The following is a 16503-nucleotide window of genomic DNA, read 5'->3' on the forward strand; positions in this document are numbered from 1 at the left end:
GATCCTAAAGGACATCAACACCGCATAATATTCTTCAGATCCACGTGATAACAACATCCGGATAAATCAGGGCCATACTGGCCTATGATTGCCCCCTCAGGAGGGCCCTCTTGTTCAACTTTATCTAACCTTAATATTCACGAGAACTGGATTATAAAATTTGATTTATTTTCCACTCGAGGTTCTTTTTTTCAATCAGGACCATACTGGCCTATGATTGCCCCCCAGGAGGGCCGTCTTGTTCAACTTTACCTAACCTTAATATTCACGAGAACTGGATTATAAAATTTGATTTATTTTCCACTCGAGGTTTTTTTTTTCGGATACTTATTTGTATCCTACAGACTGCGCTAGTGAAATTTATTGTGAGTCGAATTAATGTTCCGTCAGTTGAGTTAGAACACCGCTGAGAACAAATTTAACAAGGGGTGGTTGGTTTTGTGTTCCTTTTTTGTTTCATATTAGCTTAAGACTAACTAAAGGGTCGAATCCGGCTACAGCTCGAGGCCTCTGCCTGATCGCAGCGCTACCGCCAAAGTTCCGGGTCAGCATTTGATATCCGGCCAGTAGCGATCACTCGCTGACCGAGTGTTCTGGCCGGTCTTTGGACGATTGCTTCCAGATTGTGGAGTTGGCAGTTTCTTAACTGTGCTTGTTGGCCACCAGATATGGCCTGTAACTCGACAGATGTTGTCCGTGTGAACTGGATGTGTTAATTTATACATTAATCGAGAGTACGACTGTCACTTAGGGACCACTGTAAATATATAAGTGCGCATTTTTTATGTGAGTATGTGAATATGTCACTATTTAACAGTTCGCGCAACTGTCCACTAAAGATAAGTACTAGCTCTTTTTCGTACCTTTGCGCTGCCGATCTTAACTGAGTTCCGAACATTTATTTTCGGTCGCACTGCTGCAAGATTTCTAAAATAATTTAAAATCTGATAATTTTCTCTGTCAACAATTAGTTCATTTTGTGTTTTTACAACGAGGAAAAAATCGACTAATAGTGGGCCTTTATGTTTTAAGTCAAGCACAAATATAAAAGATCTCCACGTCCGATCCACACAATTGAATACCCATATAAATTAATTAATAATAAATAAATATAATAAAAAATCTTCAAGGCACCATCTATACTTGCTTCACAGCCTTAAAGATGTCCTCTGTTCAAGTCGAGGCTTGAGACTATCTCCTTGTATATAAGGTTTCCTTAAAGCTTCCCAAATCACACTTTCTTTGTGGAAGCATTCCATACACAACTAGACCGAAATTCTAACCAGGATGGAGTTAGATGCTGTTTTGACAGAGCGCCATCGTACTCTGAAGGCCATAGAAGCTGCCTTGGAGTTGTGCTCCGACTACAAGAGTAAGCAGCTCTGCCTCAACTGTTTTGCACGAGGGCATCAAAAACGGGACTGCACCAGTTCACATAGTTCATTTACATCACCTTCGGAGTTAATTGTGCCCCTTTCCTTGCGATCCGTGTCCTGCAACAGCTCTCCGACGACGAAGAGTGGAGGTATCCACTGGGAAGTCAAATAAGCCGACAGACTTTAAACCTGAGGCGCAACTGGCAGTCCGCGAGCTGGAGTGGGCTCAGGGTTCGGGAGTTTTCCCACTTAGGACGACGCCCTTTCTCAAGATTTCTGTCCTGGATAATTACTTCGCGCTCGATCAGGTCCTAATTCCTCAATGGGTCGCGTTTCGAACATAATTGTAATCCGAAATGGCCGGCGCCGTACTTCCTAAAATGTCAGGACTTGCGGTCGTCTTACACTGTTGGACTCACTCACTGGTTGCACTGGGTGACTAAGATAACCCAGCTCACTGTGGTGGAGAAATGGGTACACGACCGCTCCGAGCAAAACACAGCGGATCTCGCGGGGGTAAGGCTTCAAGACCATCTAAATAGCTTCGGCCGAACGTCTCCTGGTTTCTGTCACGCAACGCAGAGTTTTCGTTCGAGATTGGCTGCTTAAGCCAAGAGGTACTACTACCGGAAACCAGTCTCATTCAAAATCTCAACCCGTTCAATGACTCGAAGGGGCTCATAAGAGCCTGCGGCAGGGTTACGGCCTCCAAGCTTATCCAATATAACGAACAGCATCCTTTAGCCTTCCCGTACAACTGCCATCTGTCTCGACTTCTCGTCCACTTTACGCATCGCACAACGCTGCACGGCTTCCTTTGATCCGGTTTAAATTAAGGGTTCCGAGGGTTCCGTAGTTTCAACCAGTACTGATTCCCTTCTTTTTTTTCTAGTCATATTCCGGCAGTCATACCCAGTCATGATGCCTCTACGTCCACGCAGAGCCATCGCACTGGAGAGCAGATGTAGTCGAGGTACCCTGTCCAACAGTTACTGAGTCTGCAGTCCGTACTGCTCCAGCTGTCTGGCCCTCGAGCATTCTGACGGAGCGTGTCGGCGAGGTGACTGTTGCTAAACGTGGGGGCAGAAACGTGCAGAAGCAGTCTTCCACCACGCCAGGTCCCCGCAGAGCGCGGCCGCAGCCCCGACGCTGTTGTCACTGTTGCAGCGGTATAGCGTATCCGCTCTGGTGCGGATTGCCACCAGGACGCGCGTTTTCGACACGGCATCGCTCATAGACCCGTGCAAGCCTACGAGCTGCATCGACGCGTCGCAAGCGGAAAGTTTCCGCCTGCCCACTACCAAGGTTGGAGGCCGGCAGATTTGTTAGGTCACCGAGGGCTCCAAGGCCGATAGCAGTGTCCGGCTCGACTTGGATTTCAAGATTGAGTCTTACGTTCGCATTTGCACTCCAGACCGGGAGTTGAGGGAGACGGTGCGGGCCCACTTCCGGGGCATTACTCTGATCGGCGAGCGGCTCTTTCTCTGTGGTCTTGCGAGCGGAAATGTATCCGCGAGTGATGCAGTCAGGATTCCTGAAGATCAAGGACGGACTTCCAGTGGCCCAAAGGACCGTCTTCGGATGGGTCGTGTGCGGGCCCTGCCACCACAGCTTAATAAAGGTGATATGCACTGACGCAACTCCAAGACGCTTCTGCATTTATTTATTTACCAACGGCTTTCGTTTGCGACGTGCAAGGGTTTACAAACTTTGGAGATCCGTTGTTGTTATTATTTTAGTTACTTCGAGGATACCTAAAATTTCGGCTGTATTGATGAGTATCGGAGAAGGCTTTCCCCATACACAACGGGAGGCGGTCCTGCCGCTAAAGATCTTTGGAGTTGAAAGTAACTCTCACCACGAAGTCGGAAAAAAATATAACCTGTAGAGGCTAAAAAAAAAGAAGTCGGAAGAATTCCCGACCGATAAGCTAAGCTTAACAGTGCGAGAGCGGGCCCGAGAAGTGGAGCGCGAACCAGCCGTCCCTCAGCGAGCAAAGGTCGGGAACTCGGGAGCGGGCGTTCGCGAATACCGATGAGAAGAGAGCGGAAGCACTTAGATTACTTCGATGAGCAGTGCGCGAGGGGCCGACATGTGGGAGTAGCAAAGCGGCCGAGCTTTTAGAAGTTCGGTGGACAGAACCGGAGACACGGCCGCCGCGAAGGGCCACCTGACGTGAACAAGGGTCTCGTGGTGATTGCGTATTTTGTATTCATGTTTAGTCAAGATCCGTCGGTGTAGATGATTTTGTGATTTTTAAGCAATGTTTTTACTTTTTTGATATGTTTCAGGAAAGGTTTTATGATGTATTGATTTTTTTGCTAGGTAACTGCCATACTGGTTTTAATTTGTGGCTTTTTGGGTTGTTGGGTATTTGGTATTTTTTTTATTGCTGAATTGTTAAGGTCCATTTTGTTATTATTTTTGAATGTTTGTTTTATACATTTGAAAATTCGATTGTACTTGGATTGTATTAGAGGTTTGAAGAGTTTTAATTTTAGGTGATCACGGGTTTGTTATATTTTTGGTATGTTACCTATTGGGGTTAGATTATAATAGAAGAAAATAATTATAAAATATATTAAAAATAAGCCCACATTACCAAGCGAACCGCTTATGCACACATTGCAGGGTATTGCGTTTTAAACCACTTTTGGTTGCAGCTGAGGCAAATCATACGATTTTTTTTCTTCCTCTTACGCAAACTAGTTCTTCAGTCGTTTAGCTATCTAAACTAAACTTTGCAGTAAGTCTTCTATATACTCTTACTCGTATATATGTCGGAAAGGTTCAGATCGGACCACTTTATCACCTTATCAATTTTCATCAAATTTGAGATATAGCAATTCTATACTACACTACAATTTTGACTGAAATTTTATAAAAATTGGACTACTATATCATAAAGCTGTCATAGGAACGATTGAGAAAAAATAATCAAATTAAAAATTATAACTTTTTCAGTTTTTAACAGATTTTCATCAAATTTGAGATATGCCATTTTATATTAATCTTAAATTTTTTTATAAAATTTAATGAAAATTTGACTATTATATCATATAGCTACAATAGGAACGATCGAAAATTTAATTCATATAGAAATTATAGCGCTTTTTACAGATTTTGATCAAATTTGCGATATAACCCTTATATTTTATTTTAGCATTTCAATTTTAGTTTTATAAAAAATTAGACGAATATATCATATATTTACAGACTTTATATATGGATTATCTATAGACTGCAAGGGTAAACAAACTTGGGCATGCCGAAGGTAGCTTCCTTTCTTGTTTTTAGTATTTTTAATCTCTGTTGTATTAATAATAAATGATTTAATTTGCAGTCGGCGAGTATATACAATATATTAATGCAATTAAGGAAGCTGACCTCGGCACCTGTATGATTGTAAATCCCTATTTGTAGTTTTTTCTCGCAAAAATTTGCTGGAGAGCCCTTTTCGATGGCCTGGAAATGAACCGGCTTTTATTTTATTTGATTGAACTATCTTACTTAGTATTGATTTGCTGTATTTAAATATGGAGGTTGATGTACTTTGGTCAGTAAACTAGAGTGCTCCATGTGAAACCAATCACGATCTTGTTTTGGTTACGTATTAGTAGGTGCAAAGGAAAATATAGAAAAGTATACTCGGACAGATTGTTTGCTAGCAAATGTACTAATTGGGTTAGGATTGAAAGTTTTAGTTTTGGCTATCTACGTTATAGGTTGATGTGTAAAATTTTTATAATTGTCAAATAAGACTTTAAACGGCTTATGCGATTCAAATGGCGCAACACTAAGAGTTTATAGGATATAGTATTTCTATTCGGTAATCGGAAATTAAGCTGACACACCAGATCAGAACTTTTCACGTCACCACGGATTAGGTAAAAAATAAAGGTAATGTCTAGAATAGTTTATAGTGGTCTTAGGAGTGTAACATAGTCAGAAGGAGTCTATGAGAATTTGATGGTAATCTTTGGTTTGTATGTTGGATAGATCTAGTTAAGTTACATATGCAGCAAAAACTTGAAGTTGGGAGCACAATAAAGCTCTCTTGCGCTCTCTGCGAATTCGCCTCGCCTACGCCAACCGTTGTGTAAGCTAGGTTAAGCAAGAGCATCTTGAAACTCGAGCAAGTATTTTCGTTGTCGTTAGCCAAATCGCTTGCCACCAACTCGTCGGTTAAAAGTATTATTTTAATAAACTAAATAAAAAATGCATAGCCTCCGGGTGGACATAACTTCGTTTAAAATTGGCAAGATATTATAAAAAATAGTTACAGTTACTCATACATACATAAATATATATAAAAACAGTGCGGTTAAAAAAGTATTTTTGTTTTAGTTTTTTGTAATTCTGAAGTAATTGTTGCCCGCGACTCGTTTCTGTGTTAGTCTAAATAAAACTAAAAAAATAATCGTGTCTGTCGCGAAAAACTCTGACTTGAGCCACTTGAAAGTGGCTTCTGGAATATATATATTTACATATATAAATATCACATATCAGAGGTATTTGAGCAAATATATATATACATATATATATATATATATATATACACTTAAAGGGTAGCATGGGGGTAGTCCCATATATATATAAAAATATATATATATATAGCATGGGTATATAGCATGGGGTATGCTTATAAGTAGGCACGTGCTGAAGTCTATGGGACTATATGTATATACGCCATGCTACCCTATAAGCGTAAATCCACACAGCAGCAGTTTTTATGCAATGCAATGTAAATTCCTAAGCCGAAGAAGAAAACCCGACACAGGATGTAACCCGAAACTCCAGATATTCCCCAACAGAAGAATAAACATCCGACAGAACTAAACATTAATTGCCTAAGCCCTCACCAAATTGTCACATTCCACGTTCAAAGTTCGGACTTGCAATTTAAGCAAGAGCACTCGTATTCAAGAGAACACGCACATAAATCCAAGAGAAGAATCAAAGACATCCAAAGTCAATAACTCCAAGCTCTCTCTAATTCTCCCAGAACTTTTGGAACTCAATATCTAAGAAAGCTCGATAGCGAGGCTTGAGCGTCAATCAATGCAGATCAATAAGTTAAGTTTAGTTTGAGACGCGAAAAGATTTTTTTAACCTTCCAAGAAAGCATTTAATTATTTATATGTTTTTTTGTTTAATAAATGTATAATCTGATTCGACAGTTATTATTATTAATTATTATTTTCGTCATCGTTCTGCTTTAAAAAAAATAATTTTTGGCCATTACCATCTTGTTTAAATTAATTTAATTAATTAATAAAAATTAGCCAAGCTTAAAAAAAAGCATCTTCATTATTCGTCGATTTAAGAGTGTTTGGAACAGGGATCGATTCCTATTAAGAGGAAGAATTAAAATTTCGATTCCAAAACTTAAATGCTTCGATTAATAAGGCAAAACAAGTACAAGAACGGTTAGGAGACATAGGTAGTGGCGATGAATATTGCAACGAGTTCAAAGAACATATGATAGTGACCGAGGCAATATTAATGTCGCTATTATCTGCCTTAAAAACAGCAGCCAATTGTCTGCGAAAAGGCCATACCTCGTAGAGCGAAAAGTAAAAGGATGACCTGCATGTGAGATAACTTGAGATCTACCATCGTGTTTCCCAGCAGTCCATCCATTCTTATGGAAGTCCTTTATAAAATAGAAACTGAGTTCCAAAAGATTAGTTAAAAAAGAAAAGTAACTGACCTTCAAAAGTGCTGGAAAACTGGAGTAATGGCATTATTAAAAAGTTTTGGGATGGCATTCGGTTTGCTACCTCCTTTTTGCTAAGAAATTATAAGAGGAAAGTAAGGAATTTTTTCTAAGGATAGGATAAATAATTTCTGAAGGGAATTGTATAGGGCATAGCTAATTAAATGGCTTAACACGATGAATATTTAAAGGAATATAGCTTTCGTTTAAACTAGCTCTGAAAATTCGGTTCGTTGTGAGCAAGTTGTAAACATAAGCCAATTTTAAATCTGTAGAGTTTGAATATGTTGTTTCAAAAACTTCACATTTTCAAATGAAAGCGAGGAAGAATACAATTACTTAAGACTTAAGTTATTTTATAAATAAATAAATTATAAAACTGCTTAGAGTCCCCAAATTGCCACAGGGATGTTAAAAGTGCGTAGAACTATTAATTGGTCCAAAATCTCAAAAGTCCATTGAAAACCAGCTGAAAGGTGGTTCCAATCAATGAGAAATTTCGAAATGAAGGCGCTTACAGGCAGGCGGCATGGGCGTAAAACAATTACCTTACGTGGAGCTTCCTGGGGTCAGGAATCACCATCGCAATACCGGGTAACTTTGGTGATCCAAGTCAAATCGTTTTTTTTTCCGATAAGTGTGATCTCTTCAGGCGTTGCATGGCAATCGTTATTGCGGATTTCTCTAAGCTGCAACCTCCCTTGTGCAGGAGGAGGCACGAGCAGATGTTTGGCCAGCGTTTCCATTCACGGCACCCATCCGCAGTTCGCTACGACTTTTCGCTGTACCTTAAAAGGGGCGTTCGAACAGAACAGCGGAGCTGGGTGCTGGGAACTTCAAGGAAGATTGGTCTCAATGTCGCGGATCTGCCGAAGACTACCCATCCGCTAGGTGGTCCACCAATAAAATTTGGGGCTCTCGCAACCAAGTTGAGCCGGCATAACCTCCATCGCTAAAGTATCGTATATCTAACACCTACCCGGATAAGTCTACGGGTAAAGACGGTGGCGAGGGTCGAGTCTGCACCACATCGGTCGGAGACCCCTATCAAAACCCACGCTCATAGGCAGCTAAGGTGTATTAGGTCAGCTCCGTGTTTGTGACAAGATGGCCGCGGACCGCTCTGAGTCTGCATCACATCGGTCGGCAGTTTATCCTCACCTAACGGGACCTTCTGTAGGAGCTAACTGGAGCAGAACATGACGCCAAGAAGCTCATGGAGAACATTAGGAATGTGCTGGGGAAAAGAATCTCCATTTGAGATCTTGCTAGGCCCTCTCTGAGCAAGCGGGGCTCCCGACTAACTCGGTGGCAGTCAGGATCTTCAGAATTGGTGTCATTGGAGATAAAAACTTCCCCAGTCTGACTATTAAGCCAAATTACTGCCGACTTTCATGCTTGCGGTATGAATAAAATTCAAGAAAAAATTCGATGAAAAAAAAAAAAAAATTGGATGAAGCTTCGCCTTTTTACATGCTGGATTTTTACATTTGTTACATTTAAATCCTAGTAAATCTTTGAACCATACTTACACATTTTTTTTTTAATATTATACGACCAACTGCTAGGCCGATCTAGCCGATGCACCGCTGAATAAACTTCAGAGCTCAGAATCTGTAGCTTTAACAAAGTTTCTTTGTAAAAAAAACCAAGCCGTGGCCAGAGAACCTAAACAACAATATTGGTATAAAGGGGCAAAACCTGTAGTAGGAGAGTCGGGATGTGCCGAGGAATGTATTTATTATCTTACTGCTTGGTGGTTGGCGCTGGATGGTATCGCAGATACGTCTGGCACGCTTGGGTAAGAACGTGGTGTAACGGAATGGTAGCGCCGTCTGCACGTGTATTCCTCTTAGTGTGTATATTATTGTTATGTTTTGCAACTCGTCTGTACTAGGCAGCGGTAGAAAGCGACAGAAAAAAAGCCAGAGAGCGATCTAGGTTCATTTCTCGGATAAAAAAGAGTAAATGTATCAATTAGGGTCTAGTAATTAGCTTATATTTAAAAAAAATGTACTCAATCTAGTATGTTTTTTTTATTAGATGTTAGAATTGTTTATAAATCAAAGACTTGGGATGGTGTATCGTCGTTTGGGTAGTCTCAGGGACAGCCAGGTTCCGTTTCAGGATTTTTTTTTTCGTGGTTGGTTGCTGTAAAAGATTTCGACCCGATTTCCCGGGAGAACACTGCGAGCTTGTTTGTTGTCGTGTGGCTCTGCTTGTTTTGGTTGTTCTTACAAGAGAGAAGTTGTGGTGATGGAACCCTAAAGCTGTCCGGGGAAGCTGTTCTGGGACCCGATCTCATAAGCTAATCCAATCAAAAAGTGGCTTGGCTATTAACTATTGGATGTGGTAAGCTTACCTCACCCGATCACTGTCGACTGCTGAGTGCCGAAATACGGCTGTAGCCTACGTTATATATGCTCTGGCGCGTTCTAGTGTGCCCGCCAAAATTAAAATTCAAATTCTCTTCTTGTATTATTTTGTCTCCTTGCATTATGTTTAGCAATCTCTTTTCTACTTAATTCTTCACTATTTCTTAATAATCTTCTATCTACTCATTTTGCTCTTATTTCAATGTGCGCGGACCAAAAGTTTATGGCGGGGTGCGTTATGGTCGCTCCTAGGCGGTACGCTCTGTGCTTACATTGTTGAATTTCCCGGATATTTCTACAAAGGCTCCGAGCGCATATTCCTTGTTGTGCAGGGCTCTCTCAATGGTGGCTACTAACAAATGTAGCGCCGTCTCCACTGATTTCCCTTTTGCTTCTGCATGCTGGGTGGTTGGCAGTAATCGATTCTGATGTATAGGTCCTGCATCTTTTTTACCGTATTGAGTAGAAAGAAGATGAGGCTTACCGGCCTGTAGTCCTTGGACTGACGTGGCTGCTCTTTCCTGCTTTGGGCAGAAAGAGAAAGAGTGATGACTTCTTTGGTCGCCTGCAGCATGGCTGGAAATATTCCATCTAGTCCTGGCGCTTTTATCCCCGCAAAGCAGTCAATAGCCTAGTGAATTCTTCTAGAGGATATGAGATCGTTTGGGAGATGCTCTTCCCTGGTTGCTAGTACCTGGTGCTCGTTAGCATTGGTGATCTCTGTGCAGCCTGGGAAGTGCGCGTGCATTACTGCTGTTCGGGGCTTTTCGCTGCCCTTACTCAACTGCCCGTTGTCGCGTTTGAGCTGACTCCGTATGGAGGGTTGCTTTAAAATCAACTTCCGTAGTCTAGCCGTTTCTAGGGCAGTCTATAAGTTGGAGCAGAAGTTTCTCCAAGAGCTTCTTTGTGCCCTGCATATTTCCTTTTTGTAGTTCCTTAGCAGTACAAAGGTGTTTCCCTCACCCACGTTTGCTATATATAAATTAGTTGAAAGTATGAAATCTAAAAGTGACTCACCTCTGTCGTTTATATCGGGGCTTCCAAACATACTGTGTTGCGTCTGCACCCACGATCAATTGCTGGTTCTTTGGCCTGGGTTCTACCAGGAACCTGGTTTTTCCGGTGGAGCTAGCCTATCATGTGCCATGTAGCAGGAAGCTACCAGTAGGCGCTTCTTCTTGCTTTCTAGCAACACCACAGTCAGGTCGTCCGATCTGTAATGAGATGCAAGGTTAGCTTAAAGACCCTTCCGTACGTGTACGGCGGTTCTGTTCCAGCTTACTGATGCTGGGAAAAAGCGTTATTATTTGTGGACTTTAGTCCGGCGACGGCATTGCCCGAGGAAATCCATGGTTCTTGGTCTGAAGCTACATCGGCAAACCCTTTCTCCATGGCAATGAGGAGTTCGGTCTATGCGACCTTACTCTGTTGGAGATTAAGCAGCAGCACCCTTGGGGACAGGGGTACCGGGCTCAACTCCACTTGACTGGTTGACTACTAACGTCAGGTCACCGACTTCCTCCTCTTCTGACCCATCCAGCGTCAGTTCCTGGTCTAGGTCTTTCTACATCTTGCCACCCTTCAGGACGTAAGCATCCTTATCCCCGTGGTGGCACTTTTTGAGGCGCAGGTATACGCTACCCATGCCCCTGGCCATCTTCCTGTATCTGGGATAAAGGATGTCTTCCCCCTCCTTGTTAATCTGGAGGACTGTGCATTGGCCCCCCTCTATGGGTAACGGGCTCGTGATGTGCAGTTCCTTCCAGTCTGCGGCTGGAATGTCGGGATTCTGACGCTGCAGCAGCTTCAGCGCTCGGTCCCCTTGGATAACTATGGGGAAGAGTACCTTCGCTTTTGGGATGGATGAGATTAGTTCCCTGTCCAATAACTCCAGCTTGGCCCCATCCAACAACGCTTCCATTCGGCCGACCATTTGCGTCAGCTACTTTCTCGTCGGGTCATCCATACACTTTAGGATTTTAGGACTCCATTTGGCCACCCGGCACCATCGAATGTGGGCATGGGCGCTACAGGGTCTTACTCTATCCGTGTAACCAATGATTAAACGAGCCGCGCATGCACCGTCTTTCATCGCGCATCGGTCATTGTTCGTTCAAACTCTTTAAATTCGCATCTCTCGAACCGTTTCTTTTTGAATATACAATGTAAACAAAAGCTCATTAAGTTAAGTTACCAAATCTCTGTTCTCTAATTCTGCTGCTGTTAATAAAAGCCAGTTGCTGATGTTAGATTGCTTGAAACGGTTGGTTTTGGCCTTTGTTTAATAAATTGATCTTAGTTTATGCACCTCCCAACCTGATATCTCATGTAGCACAAAAAACGCCTTGTGCATTAAACATTTTGGCGTCCAACGTGGGGCTTGGATAAACAAATTATTAACAATTTATTGACTAATAAACAATTGTCGATATATCACCCGCAAATCATTGGCTTGACCCGCTCATCACAACTCATCATCGTAATAATCGCATTCATAGTGAACACTGATACCCACCAGTGCACCATCGCAAGCTTATAATAAATATACAAATAAAGTCAACTACTCGCAAATTTCTAACGCCAACTACTGGTTCACACAACAGAACTATTCGCTATTCTTTTTTGCATATCTAGTCGTTGGTGTGTGTGCGTGAAGCCCGGTCTTGAAGCTCGTCGTCGAACTCTCAGTTTCCTTCGCTCCGTCAGTCTGCCCAACGAAGTGTTGTTTTTGTTTGATTCGCCAACTACAGCCGCTGGTACAGTTTTCGAGTTATCTTCGCTACCTTTGGAGTCACGCCACGGAATGGCCAGTTCGTCACTTTTCGTCACCGCTTCGCTCTTGCAAGGTCTTGTTGCTGCGCTTTAGCTCAAGCTTTTCGGCACTTGCACTCTTGTCGCTGCAATGGTAACAACTACGTTGGAAACATTTAAACGGCAGCGCTCGAACATTAAAAGAAATAAAGGGAATGGTCGATACCAAGCAAGAAGATGAGAGGAAATCGCCAGCTGAACTTCAGTGCCGTTTGGGAATCTTGGAGTCCTACTTTAAGCAAGCCCCCTCCGTGCAATCAGAAATTGAAACCGTGGAGCCCGCAGATAATGGTCGTGCCGACCTGGAGGACAGTTACATAACCACAAAATTGTCAATTCAACAACTTCTTGGAGAAGAACTGCACAGCACAGTGCTCGACCATCTCGCGGCACCAAGCTACAGCGCGCCGTCTCGACTGCCAAGGTTGGCACTGCCTAGCTTCGACGGAAATCATACGGACTATAAGAACTTCATTTCGTCGTTCCTGCAACTGGTGAACCGTGAGCAAATCTTGAATATAGACAAATTTAACCATCTCCGCAATTGTTTAAGGGGACCTGCATTGGAAGCTGACGCAGCCTTCCCGGTCACTGGAGAAAATTATGCAAAAGCTTTGGAAAAAAGGTGAAGGATCGGTATGACACTCACATTCCGGCCAGAAATCACAGGTTTTTCTTGCCACTGCTATGGTTATCGTAAAGGATGCATTTGGAACGTATAGACCTGGGAGAGCTCTTCTTGATTCCTGCTCCCAAGTGAACTTCGTTACGGACGATTTTACACAACGGCTTCGTCTACGACGGGAAAGAAATCCAGTGCAAATTCTATTCTATTCATCTATTAAATCTCGTATGTCATATTTCATACTCTCCGCAGATCTTTGTATTACGCCACGGATTTCATATCAGCCAGATCTCGCCATTGACGTTTGGAAGTTGTCAGAAAACACGCCTCTCGCCGATGAAAAGTGCTACCAAGCTCGTCACGTCGACATGCTTCTGGGAACCGAAGCCTTCTTCGACGCCTTGTCAATATGGCAAATAAGGCTGGGACCTCGAGGCTCGCTACTGTAGAAAACTCTATTTGGCTGGGTGGTGACTGGACGACTTCAACAAAGCGGATCAATAGAAGTTTCCACTTGCATGGTTTTAAGCGCAAGGTCAATTGATATCAATCTCAAACGTCTATGGGAGCTCGAAGCGGTTGACTCGACACCACTGCAGAACCTGGAACATTCCAGTTGCGAGACACAGTAAGAAAAGACCACTCGCCTCGACAGCACTGGTAGGATTGTCGTCAAACCCCCATTCAAGAATGACCCAAGCAGATTGGGAGATTCGTTTGATATCGCTCGTCGTCGGTTTTTGAGCATGGAACGTCGTCTATCGAAAGCTCCAGCGCTTCGTCAGCAATACTGCGACTTTATGAAAGAGTTTGAAAAATTGGGTCACATGTCCCCAGTTAGTCGTCCTAAATTGAAAGAGTCGCACAATTACATCCCCCTTCACTGCATCCTTAAACCCAGCAGTGAGTCTACCAAGCTTAGGGTAGTATTTGATGCCTCAAACATCGCTTAACGATTTGCTATGCGTTGGCCCAACACTCCAGGAGGAGTTCTACCTACAGCTTCTAAAGTTCAGACTCTATCGTTACGTCATCACTGCAGATGTGACCAAGATATACAGGCAAGTAAATTTCAACATTGTTGATTGCAAATACCAGTACATCCTTTGGAGAGCATTTCCAGAAGACACGATGCGCACGTATCAACTAAATACAGTGACCTACGGCACTTCAGCAGCCCCATTTTTGGCAACACGCAGCCTAAAACATCTTGCCGATGTCCACCGAATCGACTTTCGAATCGGCGCCGCCATCATAAAGACGTCCTTTTATGTTGATGACTTACTCACGGGTGCAGACGACATAGCGACACTTCGCATAAGCAAGGATCAAGTCACAGAAATTCTTCGACGAGGACATTTCCCGCTTACCAAATGGCATTCAAACCACGCTGAATTTATGGAAAATCATGCAGCTAAGGACCTCAATTCATGTGGAGAGGGATTAGCCAGCGTTCTTGGCGTGAACTGGAATCAGCACATGGGTACACTATTCTTCAAGTTCTTACCAAAGAATCAGTCATCGAGAGTCACCAAAAGAAGTATTTTGTCCATTGCATCCACCTTGTTCGACACGCTTGGATTGCTCGCACCGCTTGTTGTTGTCGCAAAAATACTTCTTCAAGAACTTTGGCTCGCTGGCCTGTCATGGGACGAGAGCGTTCCAGAAAACAGACACACGGCCTGGAGCAAATGCCTAGAGTCATTCGAAACTGTCTCAATTTTGTCGATTCCCCGCTACAGTCTCCAAAACAAGATTCGATCACTTCAACTTCATGGATTTTGTAATTCACCGATCAGAACAGAAGATACTCTGCATATTTTTGGACGGACTCGCAAATTGTGCTGCACTGGCTAAAACAGCACTCAGTCACACTTTCAGCTTTCGTCGGAAATCGAGTCTCCGAAATTCAAGAATGGACCGCAGATGGTCAGTGGAAATTTGTGCCGGATGGTAGCAACCCGGCAGATATTGTTTCGCGTGGAGCTACAACAGCCGAGCTGGCAGCATCAATGTGGTTCACAGGCCCACAGTTCTTGCTTCTTCCAAGCAAATCGCACTTTGCTTGGATTTATGTTCGACACTTGCATCTGAGGAATTGTCACGCAGGTCCGAAGGCTCAAGTCCCTCTCATCCGTCTGGAGTACTGGATCATCAATGCCAGGGATCTAGCTCGTCGAGTGGTGCGCTCCTGCATCGCCTGCGTTCGGTTCAGGCCCAAACTGGAGAACCAACTCATACGATCGCTTCCTCTATAACGAGTCCTGCCGCAGCGTCCGTTTCAGAAGTGTGGCATCGACTTCTGCGGATCATTCAACACGTATCTTCGGATCAGAGGAAAGGGTCCAACCAAGTCATACCTCGCTGTCTTTATTTGTTTGGCATCTAAAGCAGTCCACATAGAAGTCGTCTTGGATTTGTCCAATAAGGCATTTCTTGCAGCACTTAAACGGATGATCGCCCGGCGGTCGATCCCAACAGACATCTACTGCGATAACGGAACCAAGATCGTCAAAGCTGCCAACCATCTTCAAGAACTACGAGAGTTTCTTGAAAACAAGGCCACGCAAGAGGTCATTTCATCTTATTTGTCAACCGATTTCATAACCTTCCATTTCAACCCTCCCAGAGCTGCTCACTTTGGAAGCCTTTGGGAAGCGGCGGTGAAAAGCGCGAAAGGTCTGCTCTACAGAACGTTGATGAATTCAAGAGTCACCTTTGAGGAACTCAGCACAATAACCGCCGAAATTGAAGCGATTCTTAACTCGCGTCCGTTATCTCCGCTATCTCCAGATCCCAACGAATTTGGTGCACTTTCCCCAGGGCACTTCTTGGTTGGAAAGTCTCTTCGCTCCCTTCCAGAAAGGCCCGTCTCGTCAACACATGCGACTAGTCTGGAACGGTTCGACGCCGTGACCGCAAGAAAGCAAGAGTTTTGCCGCGGTGGTCATTCGAATATCTACAAGAACTACGCGCTCAAACCAAATGGACAGCACCATCGGCAAACATCAAGGCGAACACCATGGTTATCATCCACGACGATGAGACAGTTATTCCCGGACAGGATGGGCTAATCCGAGTAGCCAACATTCGAATTTGCACTGGTGTATGCTGCCGACCAGTGCATAAGCTGGCAGTACTCCCCACTGCATCACAATCTTGTTGAAATATGATACTTTCAAGGCGGCCGGGATGTTCGGTCAAACTCTTTAAATTCGCATCACCCGAACCGTTTCTCTTTGAATATACAATGTAAACAAAAGCTCATTAACATGAAGTTAACAAATCTCTGTTCTCTAGTTCTGCTGCTGTTGATAAAAGCCAGTTGCTGATGTTAGATTCATTGAAACGGTTGTCTTTTGGCCTTTGTTTAATAAATTGAATTTAATTTATGCACCTCCCAACCTGATATCTCATGCCTCCCAACCTGATATCTCATGCCTCATATTTTTCCTTGGGTTTCTTCGCATTCAAGGGGGGGTCTCCTTCCTTGGGCAGCTGAAGCCTGTTCTAGATGCAAGAGGAGGCTTTATACTGCGCCTTAGTCTTCTTTCCCTCGCTTAAACGCTTCGGCCGTCCCTACGCGGGGAGCTGGTA

General features: G+C 43.4%; 1 protein-coding gene and 1 pseudogene across 1 annotated transcript; one reads left to right on the top strand and one right to left on the bottom strand.

The window, feature by feature from the left end:
- Positions 1-10890: 10890 nt before the first annotated feature.
- LOC147642797 (uncharacterized) lies at positions 10891-11576 on the bottom strand (annotated as a pseudogene).
- Positions 11577-15359: 3783 nt separating this feature from the next.
- Positions 15360-15980, top strand: LOC147642798 (uncharacterized). The gene has a single exon (XM_086838599.1). It carries the CDS (start codon positions 15360-15362, stop codon positions 15978-15980), a length of 621 nt encoding a protein of 206 aa, XP_086694725.1.
- The last annotated feature ends 523 nt before the right edge of the window (positions 15981-16503 follow it).

This window comes from Drosophila serrata, unplaced genomic scaffold, assembly GCF_035046125.1.
Source record: "Drosophila serrata isolate PLE 108 unplaced genomic scaffold, ASM3504612v1 contig_354, whole genome shotgun sequence".
Lineage (NCBI taxonomy): Eukaryota > Metazoa > Arthropoda > Insecta > Diptera > Drosophilidae > Drosophila > Drosophila serrata.